Source organism: Sarcophilus harrisii, chromosome 3 (genome assembly GCF_902635505.1).
Source record: "Sarcophilus harrisii chromosome 3, mSarHar1.11, whole genome shotgun sequence".
NCBI lineage: Eukaryota > Metazoa > Chordata > Mammalia > Dasyuromorphia > Dasyuridae > Sarcophilus > Sarcophilus harrisii.
In genome coordinates this window covers 272,704,623-272,728,067 of record NC_045428.1, presented here as the reverse complement: position 1 = coordinate 272,728,067, position 23,445 = coordinate 272,704,623, and the positions used below count along the sequence as shown (strand labels likewise).

The 23,445-nt window shown below is 32.1% G+C and overlaps 1 protein-coding gene across 11 annotated transcripts in view; it reads left to right on the top strand.

Moving 5' to 3' along the window:
* CNKSR2 (connector enhancer of kinase suppressor of Ras 2) overlaps nucleotides 1-23,445 on the top strand; it is a 315,200-nt gene that overhangs the window by 121,911 nt on the left and 169,844 nt on the right. For all 11 annotated transcript variants that reach the window (XM_031959496.1, XM_031959493.1, XM_031959498.1 and 8 more), the window contains one exon: nucleotides 7,228-7,269. In XM_031959496.1, the coding sequence (XP_031815356.1) occupies nucleotides 7,228-7,269 (42 nt within the window). The remainder of the gene's footprint in view (nucleotides 1-7,227; nucleotides 7,270-23,445) is intronic.

Here is a 23,445-nt window from a genome sequence, read left to right as displayed (position 1 = left end):
ATTGAAATTTTCCTTAAGAACTAGAATTTTTAACCTTTTTGGGCCATTGCATCCTCTGGGATCCATGTCAGGTGAAGTCTATAGACAACTTTTCAGGGAAAAAATGCTTTTAAATGCATAATAAGCATTTATTATGTGCTTACTACACTACGTAATATGTATAAAATATAAAAGATTACTTTGCAAAGCAATCATACTGAAATAAAGATATATTTTCCCCATGGTACCTAGTGGTATTATACAGAGAGCTTTGGATTTGGAGATGGGAAGACAAATTTATTTTGGCCTCAGACATTTGTTAATAGTATGAGTTTGGACAAGTCCCTTAACCTCTGTTAAATTCATTTTCTTCAACTATATAATAGGGAAATAATATCAACTACCTTCTAGAGTTATTGTGATGATCACATGAGATATTTTTGAAAAGCACTTAGCACAGTGTCTAGCACATAATAGGTGCTATATAAATAACTAGTCTTTTCTATTCCCCTTTTACATCTAATTTCATGAATTCCCTGAAATCTATCCTTGACTTCTTGGGAATTTATGGACTTCTTGGTTAAGAATTCATGCATTAGAATGTAAACTCATGAATGCAGATTATTTCATTCTTTGTATCAAGTACCTAGCATGGGCTTGGAACACTGTAGGTACTTAATAACTATTGAGAGATAAGTTAGTTGATAGATGACCATTGTGTGATTGTGCCTTCTCCATAGTTGGATAAACAAGTTCAGAAAAATTAAATGTTAATCAATAGAATCAATAGAAGAGTTCCCTATAAGAAATAAGAGTACACTGAGTTTCCATATACCATAGAATAAAGGATGCTAATATAAAAGGAAATTAAGAAATGCTATTATAGTAAGAATGTATTTCCACTTTCAAAAGTAATAATTCAACTAAGTATTCTAATAATAATTCAACAGTTCTCAAAGTAGAAACCACTAGGAGTTGTCAAGACCATTTCAGAGGATCCATGAAGTCAAAACTATTTTCATAAGAATACTAAGTTTTAACTTTGAATGTAGCAATTATCAATAGATAAAACCCCATTAACAAAACATATAGTGGTCCTCAATAATTTTTATGAATGTAAAGGGTCCTCAAACCAAAAGGTTTGAGAGTCATTAAGCTAATTAACACAGATTACTGTTGATTATACTTAATGCACTATATTTAAGTGGAGCTTTGTACTGAATGAGAAAGTCATGGCCCCACTATAGCCTCACTCAGAGCTCTGCACTAAGTGATCAATTAATCAACATTCATTCAGCAGCAGCTGATAGTCCCCTTATTGCTTTTTTTTTAATTATATGAAGATGTATTGTAAGCTAGTGTAGATTACTTTCAGCTTAATTCATCAAATATTTATTAAATATCTGCTCTCCACAAGGTTCCATTTGGGGGTACTGGTGGTAAAAAGTGGGAGAGAGCTTAATAGACCCAACCTTTGAGGAAGCATGGTCCTTATCGTAATTCATTGACTAATTTGGTAAATTACTTTGCCTTTCTAAGATAGTTGTTTCATCTGTAAAATAAGGGTTAATTAACTATTAGCTTCAGAAATACTTCCCAGCAAGGTCTTTTCTTTCCCTTTTCCTATTTATGTAGTCCCATTTAACAAATATAATCTTATTAAGTCCTACATAAATTGCCTATATTTTTTATTTCTACAAAAATGTTCTCTTGACATAGCAGGTACCAAAAGGAAGAAAGAATACCTAAGGTTTGTGGGTCCTTGACACTGTCAAAGGGGTAACAGTTGTACCACATGCCTGTGAAGCAAATTTAAAATACATTAAGTAAAAATGCATCTGATTAGTTTTCCCCAAAGGCCTCAGGATAATACCAAAGTGAGAACTGAACAGTCAAGCCTCAGTGTTACTAAGTGGAGTATCATGTTTATTTACTTTGATCATTAATTCTATGTTCTTCGGGACAAACAGTCACATTTGATACATACAAATTTATTTCAAGGCCTTAAAAGGCTTTATCAGAATATTTTCTTCCCTGAGCACCTATGCAATGTACTATTGAGCTTTCTCTCTTGGCCATTTTTCTGATATTGGCATTTGGCGAAGTTTGGTTTGTCTCTATGATGTGGGTGTAATAATAGGCTAGAATATATTCTTCACTGGTGACTCACAGGAAAGCTTCTGGCTGCTAAACTGGGAATAATCAACATCTGGAATTTTGTTGAATGATTCCTTTTCTTTGTACCTAGTATAATGAGTGCAACATTTTCCTCTAGACCATTAAGGTATGTATTGTAACAGGACATGATTTGGTGTAGTCTTTTTGTCAAATGTCATCAAACAGAATGATACGGTGTGTGGCTGTAAAAATCAGAGATGGGAGGTAGTGAAACTACCAATGGATGATTATAGGATTAATTTTTTCCCATTCTTTTGCCCAAAATAGTAAAGTTTTCCCCCTTTCCTATGAGAAAATATAGAATTACATGTGTGTATATATATATATATGTATGTTGTGTATATGTGTATATTATATGTGTAAGATATAGTTTTATCTAATAATAAAAATACAATTCTAGAGAAGTTATGTGAAGTTATGAATAAACCATTTTGCCCTCAAAACCAAAATGAAACCTGGTTCACTCTTCTTTTCAATTATCTGCTAAACATAATTTAATGGGTGGGGAAATATTAAGTGGGGCTTTCTATCTGCACTGGAACATTCTATTTTCTCTCTTGTTAACAAATAAACACAAAGTTGGACACTAAGAACTCAGAATTGTAATATTGCCATAACACTTAAAAACCATGGGGTTTAATACAAGTGAGGACTTTATAATAGGAAGCTTATAATAGTAAGCATTGTGGACCCACTGTAAAGATTATCTCTAATTTATCAAAACTCTGTAAAATTTCTAGGATTTAATCCTTTTAAACTTTGTAATGATCATCTTAATGTATACATCCTTGGCAAAATTATTTTATTCTGTTTATTTTATTTTAAAGGAATTAAGTTAAGAACTTAAGTTAAGACTAAGTTAAGAATTTAAATATTCTGAAGTTGAAATTGTAATTAGTTACATGAAACATAGTAGTACCTAACATCTTAGAGATAAACACCTTCCTTCACAATACAAAAGGCATAACTTGCTTTTTATGCCATATTATTATCCTATTTGCTGAAGTTATGACTGCATATGCATATTAATAAGAAATTTTATTTACATTTAATGATATATAACTCAGGTATACCAAGCTTATATAAAAACTATGCATTAAAAAATAAGGAATACAGAGTGTTAACGTGTGGGAAGAAAATTTTTTCTCTATTCTGGTGAGCAAAGTAATAATGTCATTGTTTCACAGAGAGGATAACTGATTATGATCTTGTGTGGGAGTAGCTAAGCAGTGGGTGGCAGTTTCTTTGCATACTTACTTTGCTGAAAAGGAAAAAGTTCTTAAGAGGAAAAAAAAATCTATATAATCTGCTTTCTTATTTAGTGACTGGGAAGTGTATTGCATAATTTGGAAAAGAATTTCATGGAAAATGATGGAGGAAATGAGTAGGAAAAGTTTCGTCTTTAAGATAAAGTAATGGAAAATAATTCCTACTGCTAACTATTTTATTAAGAATGATGATTTTCTTCAAATAAAGAGAAATGGACATGTAATTCATCCACAGATAGTAAAACTATATAGAAATATTTAATCCAATGCAGTAATTCAATACTTATGCAGTATAAAGCTTAATAGTAGATAGCTAGGGGCACAAAGACCAAAAAAATTAAATTGTCTTTTCCTTCAAGTAGCTTGCATTCTGCTGAGTGGATGATGGGTATACCATATGTACTTAGAGTACTCAAATATTCAAATACATGTAGGATCTCATGAAAAAATCCATCCAATATTTAGCATGTCACACCATATCTACCTACCCTGATATCCATGAACATATATAAGAAAATAAACAAATCAGTTTTAATATGAAGAAAATGTTATGGAGCTGTGAAGATGAGAAAGGTCCTCTGTAGGAAACACCCAAGTTCTCTCTTGTGCCATGAACTTCTCTAGTTGTGTTTTAGAATTTGGAATTGCAGATAAAGGAACATTTATAAGTAATGTTGATATACTTTTTACTCACTCAGCATACATAGTATGGTAAGTATAATATTGACAAGATAAACAAATGTCTGTTACACATGTGTCATTAAAATTGTTCATTAATCTTAATACAGGTCTGGGCTTGAATTCAGGAAGAACTCAAAAATAATGGTTGCTCTTTCTGAAGGGAAATTGTACACAAATGAGTCTCTTGATTCTCATGGTTCTCATGCTGCCAATTTAACTAATTAGGATGCTATGATTCTTTATGGCAAGAAATAATATACTATTATAAATACCATATAATAATATACAAGCAAAAGTAGCTTGATAACTATTTAATTTAGGATTCTATGAAATAAAAGAGAAAGATAGCTGCTGACAGAAGGGACAACTTGTGCATAAGCATGGAGAATGACTTGTTATAGAGAACAGCTCATTGTCCAGTTTTGCTGGAATTGAAGATATATAAAGGTAACATGAAATAATATGGGGTAAAACTACCCAGATTGGTTGCAGCTAAATTTTAAAGTACTTTAAAAGCTAAGATGAAGATTCTGAACAAAATGCTAGAGTAAACTATTGAAGTTAACCATATGTTTGTGCACATGTGCATGTGCATGCACACACATACATGTGTATATGTGTGTGCTGTGTATATGTGTTAGGACAAGAAAAGAATGGTCAAGATTGATATTTTGACAATTGTGTAGTGGATGGATGAGTAAAGAAAAGACAAAGATTACTAAAATAATATTACTCATGGAGAAAGGAGTACATAATTAAAAACTTGCAACAAAAGTTTCAAGGAGTAACATTCAGAGTATTAAAGTAAAGCTCGTTGAAATTTTGGAAGAATTGTTTTATTGCCAAATGGAAAAGAGTTGCCAACAATAAACATATAAGTATAAAAGAAAGTTACTTAGAGAAAGCAGAACTGTAATTGAAATACTAAAATGGTTCCAAAGATCGCATAATCAAATATGCTGTCTTCCTTTGGGGCAGAGGTATATGAACTCCATTGTCAGATGAAGTACCTTGGTAGAATGTTTTTGCTTAAATTTTTCATTGTTACAAGGTCGGATTGTTTTTATAAAGGAAGGGAGCTGGATTTTTTCAAATATGAGATCAAGATGGTCCCATAATTGCATCGGTATAGGAAACTTCTTTCAGTGCTAATGGAAGTTAGCATCTTCCTGCAACATAATCTTTGAAGATTTTCTGAGACATGGAGAGGTTAAAGATTTGCCTAAGGTCACACATTCAGTGTGTGTCATTAAATTAGAATTTGAACCCAGAACTTCCTGACTCTAAGACTGTTCCTACTATGCAAGGAACCATTACTAAAGATTATATGAGAATAATTAAATGAATTTTCTATGAAATGTAAAAGCCTACCCGAGTTATTGAAGACATATAGTTTTTTCAGGAATAATTCCAGGATATCCCTAGTTATAAATTCAAAAGAATCTCTGTTTGAATTGTGTTGTGTTTAAAAAAAAAAAAAGACATCTCTGGATAATAAAAGGGTACCTCTCTTTATATAAAATTATTATATATGTAAAAAACTTTGTTTAAGCCAAATTTCTTTATAATATTCCTATTTTCCTATCAAATTTCTTCATAGAAATTGTATTTCTACAAAAAAATTGGCATCTAAAAATAAAATTATACTTAAGAATGCAAAATCTCATTTGTTAGAAATATTTTAATATACTATTAGCAATAAATAATTAATATGTACTATGGATGGAGAACTGGCTTTAAAGATAGGAAGATCTGAATATGAGCCCTATCTGTGACCAGTACTGGCTGTTTGACCCAGGGCAAGTTAATTTCCTAAGATTCTAAGTTGTAAAGAAAGTACCAACCTACTTTAGTAAAGAAAATTTCCTTTTCTGAGAACTGTCAGTGTCAATGATACCACAGGTCCAGTCCTTAAAAAGGATATTTCAAGAATACCAGAAAATGTAATTCCTAAGCATGAGTTATTTTAATTTTGCAATCCCACTTTTAATTGAAACACGTCATAGATTAAAGTCAGGCTTCTATTATTCCCCCTATATTTTGAAAAGTTACCATGAAACTATGGTTCCTTACTTTTTAACTTTAGATGAATTTTCCTTCATATCCATCTCCTCTCACCACCTGATTTAGTGCATTTAATATGAGATAACATAATATAAGATAACATCACATGGGTAGAAAACTGGTGTAAAATAAGGTAAATAGTCTCTGAATTAAAACTTGAAGGACTCAAAGTACTTGGCTATTTCCCTCCTTTAATTCACAAACTATTATTGTGTCAACTTAGTGGCAGACAGCTCAGCAACATTTAAATTAATTATAATTTCATAGCCCTTCAATTGAGTTTAGATTACTTACAGCCATCCCTGAAAAGGGCTCTTACTATATGTATTCAGTTCAATTCAATAAACATTTATCCAGTACTTATTATGCTCCAGGCATTATGCTAAGCACTGTATATGTTTTGTCACTGTATGAAAAGTCCCTATTTTGGGATGGACTTGAATAATCAATTGAGCAATAATCTTTGTTACAATATATCCTTCAAGTGATTTTGTAAATTCTACTTGAAGACCTCTAGAGAGAGCAGCCTCTTATCTCCCATATCATACTGCTTCATTTTTGCACTGCCCTAATTTTAAGAAACTTTTTCTTCATTGGACTGAGCAAAGTAAATATAATCCCTCATTTACATGACAGCTGCAAATAATTGAGGATAGCTATCACATCCCAGTCTGAGTTTAGTCTACTCAGATATAACATCATCCCTTCCCTCCCCATTATTTCCTTCATCTCATCCCTATACAATTTGATTGTGAAGTTCTTCATTGACCTAATTGTCTTTCTCTAAATGTTCCTCAATTTATCCATGCCCTTCCAAAAGTGTGATACCAGAACTATATGCAATATTCTATGTGGGCTTTGGTCACAAAATATACTTGTCACTGGCAAAATTTTGAAAGCAATAATTTTTGTAGATTAAATGATTGCACCAAAACTTTCCCCACACTTTTTGAGGTGCAGTTTTTAAGATTCTCTCCAATTGAAATACTACAAGGGATCACAAAACTTTTAAGTGATGTAGAATTTTTAACTCAAATGTTTGTTTCTTTCCCCCCAGGACTGCACAGTATATGAAACAGAGAATAAAATTCTCCATGTGGTAAGTATACTTATAATTCTTCTTTAGATCATATTTCATTTTATTATTACAATAAGTAGGTTTAAGACTGCAGACTCTACAAATGATATGTTGCCTCAAAATCAAAGGACAATATTCATAAATTGTCTTTCTTATGATGATAGCTACAAAGGATTAACACATACTGTATATCATTATACATTGTAACTTGGAGCAAATGCTCTTCCACTGTCACCTAAATTCACTCAAAGTATATTCATTTTTCCTTCTATTTCATCCACCAGCCCCCAGGACTTTTTAAATTACAAAAAGTATATTACAAAGGTCTAATAGAAATATCTAATTGATAACAAAAAGAGAATTAAAGTACCCAATTTAGATATGTAATCTAAAGTTTCCTCTATTACATGTAATGAAAAGTTGTTTGTCAGGTTGTATAAATCAAAAGAAGAAAGATGCTCAATGATTCCCTACAATTGTTTTCACTTGAAGAGCTGGGAATAGATAAGATTGACAATTTTCCATTAGCCAAATTCTCTTACTTTGTCCTGATAACATAAATGTTCCCTTGGGTGAGATGATAGGCCAGGCTTATTTTCTTCAATTGTCCATATAAACATAGGTTTCTTATTTTAAGTACCTTCTAGGTCTTTTCCCTTTAGAATTGCCATGAAATAACATTTCAGAATTACATATTTTCATCTTACTAGATCACAGTAATTTTTCTCACTTTTGTTTGTTTGCTATAAGAGAACTTCATAGTATTTTCACCCTTCTTTACTAAGGTAATTGCAACCATTTGGGAATGGTACTCAGTAGACCCAACATAGCCATGTGCAAAAGTGCACTGCATATAAAGAGATCACCATCTTCATACTTACAGGAATATGTTGGCTCCAATATGAAATTTCAATCTAGTTTTTTTTGTTCTGTTTTGTTTTTCAAATAAAATGTATAAAATTTTTGTACAATCTCACATATATGTTGTTGTTTGATATGTATCACAATAATTGAAAGCAAGTAAGAGAGGAGCAGTAGGGGAGAGAGAATAAGGAATTTTGATATTAGTACTTTCTTTGACACTGATTTTCTCAGTAGAAAACAAAGGTGGACAATCACTTAAATTTTATTTCTGAATTTTTCTATCCAGAAGATAGAATTAATAAAAGTTATTTAGTTCATGTCACCTACAAAACTGAGATCAAGCTGCAAAGCCTCACTAAGATCCAAGGATCTACTAAGGTCATAAGTCTTGACCTGGAACAGAACTTGGAGGCCTTCTAGTCCAACCTCGTCCTTTTGCTATTAAGAAATAGAGGCCCATTGATGTTAAGAGACTTTGTACAAGGTCACACAAGATACATGCCTGCATGGCATTATTGGGATAAAAAAATAGGAATATTACTTTTATTCATAATTTTTAAAAAATATTTCAATAAACATATCTGCATAATTGAAATTACACAGTATCTAATCACTCTATATGCCACCCTCCTTTCTGTAATTATTTCCCCTACTGCTGTCAAAGGAGGTAAAATGCAATTATTATTCCCTACATAAGGCATTTGAGTAGGCCAATTATGTTATCTTTGCTTTATGAATACAGAGAGAAGTTAAAGTGGACTTTCATCCCATTCTTTTGCTTGATCATTGTAATTGATCTAGAACTGGATGCTGCGGATTCTCAGACATGCTCTTTCAAATCTGAGATCAAGTGAAATACATAGTATTCTATCATATATGCTACACCTGACTATGATGTATACTTCAACAATCTGCGATTTTATCAGTGCAGATCCAGGAGATAGAGAGCATTTGTGATATGATTGAAGGTTCTTGAGATGTTCCTGTAACTGACAAATTTAACACCTCATAACTACCTGGTTGATAAGCCTCTGATCAAATTTTCTTAGACAGGTCCTTGAAAGATAAGTATACAGTACATCCTAGCACACAGTGTGACTAAGTTATATGACAACTAAGTATACATTGTTCTTAAAATGGGTAATAATACTTGTTCTACATTCTTACATTACTAGTTCTACAATTTATTCATATTTCCCTTCTTGCAATGCACATTTGATAAAACTAAGTAGTCCCCAAACTCAACATATTATCTCCCCCACCTTCTTATATGTCATTCTCTATACCAGGAATCATTATCTCCATTTCTACCTTTTGGAATCCTTATCTTCTTTCAGAGCTGAGCAGGGGGCTAACCTCTCCAAAGAGTTTTCCAAGGTATCCTGAGATTACCTTATTCTAATGGATAAAATGGATAGCTGGAAATGTTGGGGATTAATTTAGAACTGATTACCTCTAAATCTTATAATGTGAACTTAGTATATCAGCAAGACTAAACAAATACACTATCTATTTAATCCAGCTTAGTGTCAGTTAATTTTAGCAAGTTCAGATAATGACATGACTTCATTGTCCATGAATGATCATGTAATAGTCTATTGTAATTCGACGACTCCTTTGCTGCTTTAGTTTTTAAAGGCTATTTAATGAGGCAAAACAATATTAAAATGACTTTTATTTTCACAGCACAAATCATTTACAAGACTTAATTCTTCTTTTCTATGTTATGCTCTTAATTGTAGTTTTGACCCTCTATCCACACACAAATTTGGGTTCACTGAAGAACTAGAGCAGTGTATTTATTTCAGCAATTTACTTCATTCTCAAAGCATAGATTTCTGCCTAAACAAACATTGGAAAAGATGTTCTTGTTTCTATTGCTCAATAAAGATTCTGAATGGAGAACTGGGAGAAATAGATAAGACTTTATCCCTCATCAATTCCAAAGGGCCATTCATATCTCTCTTCTAGTGATATTAGTAATGGAATCTGTCAAGATACCAAAATGCCAGGAAGTTCCAACTCCTCAAAAATAATTAACTTTAGTCATTTCAATTGTAAAATATTTTATATGATGGGAATATTTGTGGTAGATTAATATATGCAAAATAATGCTAGATATTCAAACATGAACAAAAGAAGCATAAACAACTCATAAAAAGGAAATCTTTGGGAACACAGAAACATATGGTATTTTATTCTGTAGAAAATTTTTATTCTAGCACAGTTTTGTTGTTTTTGCACTTTTTTTGGAATAGACATTTCACTGTCATATGGCGGATTTGAAGGAATCTTTTTCATTTAAGTAATCCTTGCACACTGCAAGAAACAGAAGAAATGTAAGAACCAATTTCTGTCCTCTTGGAGTTAACAAAATATAATCCTTTTGCAGAAAAATCAAGGCCCATTTTTGTTTCAAAATGAGAGAGAAAATGAGTTTGATGGTTTAAATTTAATCCAATATGTGAAACAAATATGATTTCCTACAACTTAAATGAATTGATAAATTAAAAATTATACAAAATGGAACATATATGCACAGTTCAAATTTCTCATTTTCTTATTGTGTTTTTATATATTAATAAAGTAATTGATTTTGCATTACTAATATTCTAAAAATACTCTGAATAGTTTTTCATGCTATTTCCATTCAGTATTTTAATTGTTTTATTAATATCAATCCTGATAATGATAACCTTGTTGTCCTTTTTTAACTAGAAAACAAAGAAGACTGGAGTTTGTGTATTTGACTTAGAATGAAATATGCATAGCTTAGAACATTTAATATTTGAATTGATAAGTACCATATTATGAAAGTCCATTACTCATTCTGATTAATGTACATAGATGGAAAAAGGTCATCCATCTTGTATGTTTGACCTAGTAATTTCAGTGGTCAATGAGTTATATTCTGGCTAGATCAAAGATGGAGATGGGAAAAAAGATTTAGAGAAAATAATTTTTTCCTCGAAAAATTTGTTAAAATGAGAAGGAAACTCAAAGATTTAATCCAGCTACTATTTTAGTTAAATCATAAAGCCTATCTATATCATCCCTAATGAGTATGAAGACTTCTACTGCGAAGTTTGCCATTAACCCCACAGAGGCAGTCCAATAGATTTTTGGACAACTCTAATTGCTAATTCAAACATTTTTTCCAGTAGTTCAATATATGGCTCTCTGTAATTTTTCCCTCATTAGTCCTATTTCTGCATCTGGGGCCAAACAGAGCACTTTCTTTTCCCATGAGAGCCTGTCTGTAGCTTAGCATCCTCTAAGGGACATCATGTACTTCATGGGCAAGGCAATGATATCTGGTCTCTTGATTGACTAATCAAGCAAAGTCTTCCTTCTCCTGACTCTTGTATGCCAGTTGCCTAGCTTGGGGGGGGGGGGAGGGGGAAGATCTGATGCACATTGCCCAGAACTAGGAAGTGACAGTACAGTATTCTCACTCCCACAATTTAGCTGCACTGCATTTTTTGCTGTGCTAATAGTCTTTGTTTGGACAGGTTTCTCCAAACCTGTGTTTGGAAGAAAAAATAATAATAATTAAGATAGAACATTTCAGAAATAAAAGATGACTTAGACGGAGCCTAAGTTAGTGGTCTCAAATTCAAGGAGAAATGGGCATACAAATTCATATATAAGGGATCCTCTGGGTTGTATATGAATTTAATTTTTAAATGAATTGTTATCTATGTTTTATTATATTTTCGTTTATTTTGTTAAGTATTGCCTGGTTATAGTTTAATCTGCTTAGGGTTATATTAGGGAGTATTGTACAGTGCATTTGAGACCTCTGATCTAGGTCAGTCACTATCTGAAGCATAAATGCTGTGCAACATATCTAACAAGTATTCATACAACCTCCACTGCGATAGAAAACCATCTCCTTAGACAGTCTTCACTCCTTTTGGATGGCACTAATTGTTAGTTCATACTGACTAGGAATATATCTCTACGACTTCTATCCAGTTACAAATGGTTTTACAATTGAGGGAAGGGGAACAAGGAAAGGGGGAAATGCTTGTTCATTTTCAACATTACAATATCTCAAATGTTTGCAATCATATTTCTCTTAAACATCCTTATATATCATATTCCCCTATCTTTATGTATCATTATTATATACAAATCTGTTTTTCCCCTCTAGGCATTAGCTCAGTTCTTTCAGCTAGTCTTCCAGGGATATAGCTCTCAACCTCCTCAGTATCTTGGACCTTATTCTTTGGATTAGCAGTTCTTAACATTTTTGTGTGTCATGTACCCTTTTGATAGTATGATGAAGTCTATGAATCCCCTTCTTAGAATAATTCAATAAGTAACATATATAGGATCATAAAAGGAACTGATTATATTGAAATATACAAATATATAAAAAACTATGAATGATAGATTAAGAAGTCTTGCTCTAAACTAACCCATTTTGTCAGTGTTCTTATCCATTACTGGATAAAAGATCGCAAATATACTCTATGGAAACTATCATTTGCCTCAGTCTAGAAAATCCATTATTACTTTGATATGAGTACTTATTCCACTGATACAGACTGTAACCTCTTTCTGTCTTAGCAGACAAATTTCATGAGTCATGATCAAGTTGTGGGTACATTTTTTTAATTTTTAAATTTTCACTTGGGGACCAGTCTTCTACTTATTAACCAATACCAATAAAAGGCAATATTTAAACAACAGAAGTATAATTCATTGTGGAACTATTATCTCTTAGTAGGATCTGTCAAAGCCTGAATTCTGTTGGTGTAGCTCTTTTGAACCTAAGGTGGCATATTCTGGAATTGAGAAATCAGAGTATATCTTTAGGTGATGATACATACAATTATATGTACATGATTTCACTAAAAGTCCCTGGAAGTATCCTGAAGAATTCTATAAATAGAAGAGAGATTCATGCTCATTGGTAGCATACCAGTTTGTTAATAAATCAGGACATATTGATCTTAGAAATGTAGCATAGAAGAAAAATGAGCTGGGTTGGTCTAGAATTAAATTAAATTGAATTGGTTTATCTTATTAAACTTCAATTTTAATACCAACCTACTTGATTTCGTGAAATCTTTCTGTCTTACTACAAATGGTTTTATGGTGATTTTATATATGTATATCTGCAAATCACAGAAAATTATGATCTTAAAAGAATCAAAATTGTCATAGATCTAAAAGAGAATGGAAAACTGCATGGAACATGTAAGATATTGTCAGCATATTTGTAGCAATGAATTCTTGTGTGAACCATTTAATGATAACAACAAAAGATGACAGGTGGATAACCTGAGTGCTGCCCTAGTAGCCATACCTGTTAAATGTCTTAGAGAAAGACTTCTGGAACCTGTGATGGTTAGTTTTTAGGAAATTTGTGGAAAAACATGAATATGGAGGGAATATCCATGCAGATGAAAGCCCATAAATAATTAGAGCGAGTTAGATATAAGAAGTGACATAAAAGACATTTTTAAAAATATAGATGAGTGGAAAAAAATGGAAGTCAGCTATGTAATAAGAATGAAAGGTATGAGATAAACGGTACAAGTAGTATATTGATATCAATCTATCAGTCACTGAACAAGCACTTATTAAGCATCTGGGATGTGCCAGGTACTCCGTATTGTGAGAAAGAGCTACTTTGAGTTGAAAAAATGAAGGAACATTGTTTAATTTCAAATGATGTTCATAGAAATTTAAACTTGAAAGTGATGTCCAGAAATCTCCTAGTTTTGTTTTTCTTTTTCTCTAGAAAAACAACTTCATTTCTCCTTGGGGTAAAATAAAGGTAGAAGTTATATTGGACAGCTCACTTAGTCTCTCTAGTATCAATGAGTTGAAAAATGATTTTGAGGTTTCATTATCTCAGACTTTTTGTTGAATTTACTATTAATTAGGAAGAAAGTTTAATCTAAAAGATCTGAATAAAATCTTATTTTTCAATAATTATAACTTTTTATTGACAGAACTCATGCCAGGGTAATTTTTTACATTATCCCTTGTACCCACTTCTCTTTCCGATTTTTCCCCTCCCTCTCTCCACCCTCTCCCCAAAGATGGCAAGCAGTCCTATACATGTTAAATAGATTACAGTAGATCTTGGATACAATATATGTGTGCAGAACTGAACAGTTTTCTTGCTGCTCAGGGAGAATTGGATTTAGAAGGTATAAATAACCTGGGAAGAAGAACAAAAATGCAAGCAGCTTACATTCATTTCCTAGTGTTCTTTCTTTGGGTGTAGCTGCTTCTGTCCATCCTTGATCAATTGAAACTAAGTTAGAGCTTGTCTTTGTTGAAGAAATCCACTTCCATCAGAATACATCCTCATATAGTATCGTTGTTGAAGTATATAATGATCTTGTGGTTCTGCTCATTTCACTTAGCATCAGTTCATGTAAGTCTCTCCAAGCCTCTCTGTATTCATCCTGCTGGTCATTTCTTACAGAACAATAATATTCCATAACATTCATATACCACAATTTACTCAACCATTCTCCAATTGATGGGCATCCATTCATTTTCCAGTTTCTAGCCACTACAGACAGAGCTGCCACAAACATTTTGGCACATACAGGTCCCTTTCCCTTCTTTAGTATCTTTTTGGGGTATAAGCCCAGTAGTAGCACTGCTGGATCAAAGGGTATGCATAGCTTGATAACTTTTGGGGCATAATTCCAGATTGCTCTCCAGAATGGTTGGATTCGCTCACAACTCCACCAACAATGCATCAGTGTCCCAGTTTTCCCACATCCCCTCCAACATTCATCATTATTTTTTCCTGTCATCTTAGCCAATCTGACAGGTGTGTAGTGGTATCTCAGAGTTGTCTTAATTTGCATTTCTCTGATCAATAGTGATTTGGAACACTCTTTCATATGAATGGAAATAGTTTCAATTTCATCATCTGAAAATTGTCTGTTCATATCCTTTGACCATTTATCAATTAGAGAATGACTTGGTTTCTTATAAATTAGAGTTAATTCTCTATATATTTTGGAAATGAGGCCTTTATCAGACCCTTTATTGTGAAGATGTTTTCCCAGTTTGTTGCTTCCCTTCTAATCTTGTTTGCATTAATTTTGTTTGTACAAAAGCTTTTTAATTTGATGTAATCAAAATTTTCTATTTTGTGATCAATAATGATCTCTAGTTCATCTTTGGTCACACATTTCTTCCTCCTCCACAAGTCTGAGAGATAAACTATCCTATGTTCCTCTAATTTATTTATAATCTCATTCTTTATGCCTAAATCATGGATCCATTTTGAGCTTATCTTGGTATACGGCATTAAGTGTGGGTCCATGCCTAATTTCTGCCATATTAAATTCCAGTTATCCCAGCAGGTTTTGTCAAATAATTAATTCTTATCCCAAAAGTTAGGATTTTTGGGTTTGTCAAACACTAGATTGCTATAGTTGACTATTCTGTTTTGTGAACCTAACCTGTTCCACTGATCAACTAATCTATTTCTTAGCCAATACCAAATGGTTTTGGTGACTGTTGCTTTATAATATAGTTTTAGATCAGGTACAGCTAGGCAACCTTCATTTGATAAAATCTTATTTTTTAAAAAATATATACTTCTGCTGCTTTCAGATACTGATAAGACAAACTGCTAATAAAATGTTCCCAATTCAAAATCTTGATTTATCTCAGAGACTTAATTTTAGATTAAATTGAATTTCATTTCTAATCCTGTGTAAGTTGACTAGACATTTTAGGCTTCATCACTCCCAAAGCTTTGAATTTTAATATTCTATTTCAGATTGTCAACCTGCTGTCCTCCTTCTTCTGCTCCCTCATTCCCAGTGAACTTACTTGATATTCTGTTTTTATGTCCTCCGGTTCACTCAGCTCCTCCACGTTCTTTCAATCTCACCCTACATTCTGACGTCATTTGGTGCCATACCTGGAGTAAGCATCAATGAGATTAATCCTTCTAAAGTCTATTGATGTTACTATTCTTCTAATTTTATCCTGGGTAAACTCTAGAATCAATTTTGGCTTATAAAACGAAAACAAAGCAAAAAACGTTTTCATGTCTTTAAAGACTTTAACCAAGTCATAAATGAATATTATCTTGTCCAAACTAAACAAACCCAAGTCCATTTTTTCTTTGATATTTTTCTCTGAAATATCTTTGTTACCCTTCCTTGAACTATTATTTTCGTGGCCTTTTATGATTAAAGTTAGTCATGACTCACTAATGATAATATGACTAAAGTGGATTATAATGGAAGGAATATTTTCAGGCCCTGGTAGTTCATTATATTTTTATGGTGTTTATAATGCCACTGTTTTGTTTCACACCAATGGCAATGTATTATCAACTCATATTCTGCTTACAATTACATATGATTGGTACACAGGAATCTTTTAGGTTAACTATGTCCCCTTTGTGCTTTGAGCTAATTAGTATCATTCATTAACAGTGCAGAGGTAAAGGTTTACACAGCTCAAACTGAAATTTTTTTTATCTAAAAGAGGTGGGTGTCACAGTGCTTATTCCTTATGTCCCCATATCCTCTCATTCACTATCACTTTAATTTTTTTCTTTAAAATCCCAACTCCCTAAGAAAAAATCCCCAGGACCAGATGGATTTACATGTGAATTCTACCAAACATTTAAAGAACAATTGGCCCCAATGCTATATAAATTATTTGATAAAATAGGGAATGAAGGAGTCCTACCAAATTCCTTCTATGACACAGACATGGTACTGATACCTAAACCAGGTAGGTTGAAAACAGAGAAAGAAAATTATAGACCAATCTCCCTAATGAATATTGATGCTAAAATCTTAAATAAGATATTAGCAAAAAGACTACAGAAAATCATCTCCAAGATAATACACTATGATCAAGTAGGATTTATACCAGGAATGCAGGGCTGGTTCAATATTAGGAAAACTATCAATATAATTGGCCATGTTAATAACCAAATTAACAAAAACCATATGATCATCTCAATAGATGCAGAAAAAGCATTTGATAAAATCCAACATCCATTCCTATTAAAAACACTTGAGAGTATAGGAATAAATGGACTTTTCCTTAAAATAATCAGCAGCATCTATTTAAAACCATCAGTAAGCATCATATGTAATGGAGACAAACTGCAACCATTCCCAATAAGATCTGGAGTGAAACAAGGTTGCCCACTATCACCGTTACTATTTAATATTGTATTAGAAACGCTAGCTATAGCAATAAGAGCTGAGAAAGAGATTAAAGGAATAAGAATAGGCAATGAGGAAGCCAAATTATCACTCTTTGCCGATGACATGATGGTATACTTAGAGAACCCCAGAGATTCTGCTAAAAAGTTATTAGAAATAATCCACAACTTTAGCAAAGTTGCTGGTTATAAAATAAACCCACATAAGTCATCAGCATTCTTATATATCACTAACAAAATCCAACAGTCAGAGTTACAAAGAGAAATTCCATTTAAAGTAACTACTGATAATATAAAATATTTAGGAATCTATCTGCCAAGGGAAAATCAGAAACTTTATGAGCAAAATTACAGACCACTTTTCACACAAATTAAGTCTGATCTAACCAATTGGAAAAATATTAAATGCTCTTGGATAGGGCGAGCAAATATAATAAAGATGACAATATTACCTAAACTAATCTATTTATTTAGCGCTATACCAATCAGACTCCCAAAAAACTATTTTAATGACCTAGAAAAAATAACAACAAAGTTCATATGGAAAAACAAAAGGTCAAGAATTTCAAGGGAATTAATGAAAAAAAAATCAAATGATGGTGGCTTAGCTGTACCAGATCTAAAATTATATTATAGAGCAGCAGTTACCAAAACTATTTGGTATTGGCTAAGGAATAGATTAGTTGATCAGTGGAATAGATTAGGTTCAAGGGATAAAACAGTCAACAAATATAGCAACCTAGTCTTTGACAAACCCAAAGATCCCAGCTTTTGGGATAAGAACTTACTGTTTGATAAAAATTGCTGGGAAAATTGGAAACTAATATGGCAGAAACTAGGCATTGATCCATACTTAACGCCGTACACCAAGATAAGGTCAAAATGGGTTCATGACCTAGGCATAAAGAATGAAATTATTAATAAATTAGAGGAACATAGGATAGTTTACCTCTCAGACCTGTGGAAGGGGAAGGTCTTTATGACCAAAGCAGAACTAGAGATCATTACTGATCACAAAATAGAAAATTTCGATTATACCAAACTGAAAAGTTTTTGTACAAACAAAACTAATGCAGACAAGATTAGAAGGGAAGCAATAAACTGGGAAAATATTTTTACAGTCAAAGGTTCTGATAAAGGCCTCATTTCCAAAATATATAGAGAATTAACTCTAATTTATAAAAAATCAAGCCATTCTCCAATTGAAAAATGGTCAAAGGATATGAACAGACAATTCTCAGATGAAGAAATTGAAACTATTTCTAGTCATATGAAAAGATGCTCCAAGTCATTATTAATCAGAGAAATGCAAATTAAGACAACTCTAAGATACCACTACACACCTGTCAGATTGGCTAAGATGACAGGAAAAAATAATGATGATTGTTGGAGGGGATGCGGGAAAACTGGGACATTGATGCATTGTTGGTGGAGTTGTGAACGAATCCAACCATTTTGGAGAGTAGTTTGGAACTATGCTCAAAAAGTTATCAAACTGTGCATACCCTTTGATCCAGCAGTGTTACTACTGGGATTATATCCCAAAGAGATTATAAAGAAGGGAAAGGGACCTGTATGTGCACGAATGTTTGTGGCAGCCCTTTTTGTAGTGGCTAGAAACTGGAAACTGAATGGATGTCCATCAGTTGGAGAATGGCTGAATAAATTGTGGTATATGAATATTATGGAATATTACTGTTCTGTAAGAAATGACCAACAGGATGATTTCAGAAAGGCCTGGAGAGACTTACACGAACTGATGCTGAGTGAAATGAGCAGGACCAGGAGATCATTATATACTTCAACAACAATACTATATGATGACCAGTTCTGATGGACCAGGCCATCCTCAGCAACGAGATCAACCAAATCATTTCTAATGGAGCAGTAATGAACTGAACTAGCTATGCCCAGAAAAAGAACTGGGAGATGACTAAAAACCATTACATTGAATTTCCAATCCCTATATTTATGCCCACCTGCATTTTTGATTTCCTTCACAAGCTAATTGTACAATAGTTCAGAGTCTGATTCTTTTTGTACAGCAAAATAACGTTTTGGTCATGTGTACTTATTGTGAATCTAATTTATATTTTAATGTACTTAACATCTACTGGTCATCCTGTCATCTGGGGGAGGGGATGGGGGGTAAGAGGTGAAAAATTGGAACAAGAGGTTTGGCAATTGTTAATGCTGTAAAGTTACCCATGCATATATCCTGTAAATAAAAGGCTATTAAATAAAAAAAAAAAGATAACATTGGCCAGGAAAAAAATAAATAAATAAAATAAAATAAAATCCCATTTTACCTTAGCCTGAGAAGTCATGATGCTTCTCACCTTTAGAATGAACAAGATAAAGAGAGATAACATAAATCAGAAATCATTTTTAAAGCAAAGTTCTTACTATCTGTTAACCAATAATTTTGAGGATAGATAGGTGGTGTTGGACCTGTAGTCAGGAAGACTCCTCTTCCTGAGTTCAAATCAGGCCTCAGATTCTCACTAGCTATGTAACCCTGGACAAGTCACTTTACCCTTTTTGCCTCAGTTTCCTCATTTGTAAAATGAGCCAGAGAAGGAAATGGCAAACCACTACAGTATCTTTTCCAAGAAAACCCCAGAGTCACAGAGTCTCTGTGACTGAACAAATAACACTAATTAATACCACATAATGACTGTGACATATTTAAGCTAAATTGATCACAAAGTGATATTAAAACTGCTCCGACAATAGTCATCTTCTATTTTTGATCAGTTTCTTCATCATCTTTGGAAACTACAGTTTGACAACTGATGTTTCCTAGTAAAAGACTTTGTGCCATTCTTCTTTTGAATACCACATCAGGTTCCAAAACAGGGATTCTCCACTTATATTCTTCCTTCAACTTAGATCTCAGTGCACTAATGTGGTAGGATCAAGAGATTACTTTCACCTACAAAGAACCAAAAGTCCAGAGCTGCCAACTTACTTGATATTACTGTACTTTTCATTGCAAAGTCTTTTCAAAATACCATCATCTAGTCATTCTTGAATTGAAATGCCCTACCTTGGCTATAGAATTACCAGTACTAAACCAATAAACAAGCATTTATTAAAATTAAAGCAAATTATTAAAATATTAAAATTAATATTAATTTATTAAATTAAATGAATATTATAATTAAAAATAAATTTAAAATTAAAATTATTTATTATAAATTAAAGCATTAAGTAGTAAAGCATTCCTACTCTGAGCAAGGCTAAATGCTGAAGATACAAAACATCAGTACATGAATTGATGCCCTCAAAGAGCTCAAGTTCTGCAGAGGTAAACTTACATTTACATAGACACATATCTATATGTGTAAAATACACATACACACACACACATACATATGTATATATATTTTATCTTATTATTTTTTATTTATATAGTTATATAGTTATTTTATATTTATATAAATTTATATATTTAAATAGTATTATATATTTTATATAGATGTACAATACATAAAAAATAAACACAAAGTAATTTAGTCAAAGGCTAGGAAGGGGGTGGCACTAACAGCCTGAGGAATCATGAATAGTACTTAACCAGAATCTTAAAGCACCTAGAAATCCTAAGAGGTAGAGGTAAAGAAGGAATATAGTCTTGGCATGAGTGTAATTCTATATGTTCTAATTATTAAGAAGCCCTATTATAATTACACTCTGTGTGTCACCTGAAGACTATAATCACTTATGTATAATGTAGATTTAGTAGTTTTTAAAATAAAATAAAATTCACCCAAAAATTAGAATTTCTTTAAATTACTGGTTTTTACTTCATTTTCTACATTATTTTTTTTCCTTTTCATTAAAAACCATTTAATCAATGAACCAATCAAATTACATTTATCATTACATATCAATATTATTATTATTTGTTAAGTTCATTTGAAACAGCTCATAAATTTGTTGTAAGGATCAAATTATATATATATATATATATATATGTGTGTGTGTGTGTGTGTGTGTGTGTGTGTGTATGTGTGTATATACATATATATGTGCAAAATACTCTGTAAACCTTAAAATGCTATGTAAATGTAAGCCATCTATTGATTACATATTATAGGTCCTTAGTATGCAATATCACCTTTTCTGTATGAAGAATTTAATAGTATCTGGATGTTCAGACCCGATCTCTAAAGCTGGATTTATTGAAGAATCACAAGAAGCTTTTTTATAAGGTGGCTATAAAACAATCATATAAATAACAAAATAGCTAAGATTTATAGCACTTAACAATATTAAAGGCACTCTGCTAAGAACTTTGCAATTATTATCTCGTGTAATCTTACAACTTATTTGTCCATAATATTGTTTATGGGATTGTATGTACCTGTGCATTTTTTGTGCATCCATGTAAGTATAAATTACATGGTATACTTCATAGAAAGATACAAACATAGCTATGTTTCTAATTTTAAATAATGTAGTCCCTGGACTAAAGAGTTTCCAATCTAATAGGGTATAAAAAATAAAAGAGGTATAAAATAATACTGATACAAACTAGAATATAATAAAGCTAAAGGAGAGATGCACAAAATTTGATGAATTAAAATGTTTGGAATACACTTTTTTTGTACACTCAACATTTCCTTATTTAGCTTTTCTTATTTATCTAAACTAAATGTAAATATCTACATGCCCCCTTCCAAAGTTCATGCATTCACAGGCACCTAATTTATTTTCTGTCATTTCATTCATCAACTATAAAACATCCTCTCAAGAGAATAAATACTTACATAAACAATATAAATGCTATAGTATTTTTCATTATATCCTTAACATTTTTCTTTAAATCTCTTTCTCAACAGTCAGGAAATAGTCAAAGATTAGCTTTTTTTTTTTTTTAACTTGAACTAGCTAGGAATCTGTCATTATCATTGTGGAGTCATGAGCCTGGATCATTTTTACCCTGACTTGCTTGCCTGGAATGTTTTTAAGTGTTTATTATTTTGCAATCTTAAAAGCAAAAAAAAAAAAAGAAAAGAAAAGAAAAGAAAACCTCTCACCTTCAGAGTTAGTGTTCCTGGCTCCATTGTTTTATTTTTTAAATACCTTACCTTTCATAACTTTTTTTCATGTTTCTATCCATGGTCCCTTGTTTTATTACCCCTTACTTTTCCAACTTTCATACTTGCAGGTATAGGTACCCATTGTCTCTTCCAGGAAGGAAATCTATCTGCATATATACTTTCATCTTTTATTTTGAGATATCATGATTATATTATTGGATTCCTCTAATATATTTTAAATGTATTTATGGAGTCCTTTGTCATGGAGAATATTCTTAACTACCTCCTATCCTTTCCTAGCTATTTAGAATCTTACTGGAATCTGCATAAACATATTGACCAATGAGTTTAACATATTCACCAAAATAGCTCTACAGAGATATAATTTGCTTATTATCTGACACACATAATTTCCTTTGATTGTCTTAAAATGAAAGAATAATTTTAGGTACTAAAATGAATTCATTGTGATACTATATTGAGCAAATTCCCTTAATCAGGCCAACAAGATATGAATAAGGCATAAGTTCAGGTGGGATAAATATGGAAGTCATAGCAGTCGAGTTGGAAGTTGTCATTGGTGACGGTTGGAATGGAAAGAAAGATTGTGAGTCAAAGATTTAATTGATTAAATACAGAAGGGGAGTGAGCTGGAGGTTAGTAAACATCCGGGTTTGAGAATATAATTAAATAAAAGTATCAAAGATGACAGAGAGAGAACTTTAAAATATTAGTTTTTAAAGGGAACATGCTGATTCATTCTCCTAGTCCTATGTGTTGGGAGTTGTAAGGAAAAGGAGTAGCCAATATTGAAGAATGTGACAAGGATATGCTGCCTTCAGAAAAAAAGTCATATTTCAATATGCACCAGAAAAAGAAACGGTTATAAGAAGAATTATAGGATCTAGTAGAACTGCTCTTTGGAGTAGCAAAAAAATGGAAATAAAATGTGAACATATTAATTGGAGAATAGTTGAACAAATGTTATTTGAATTTAATAAATGCTATTACATAGCCAAAGGAAAGAAAAGAAAACAACAGCAAATAGGGAGGATTTAGAGATACTAAAAAGACATATTGTACTAATATAGAATGAAGTAAGAA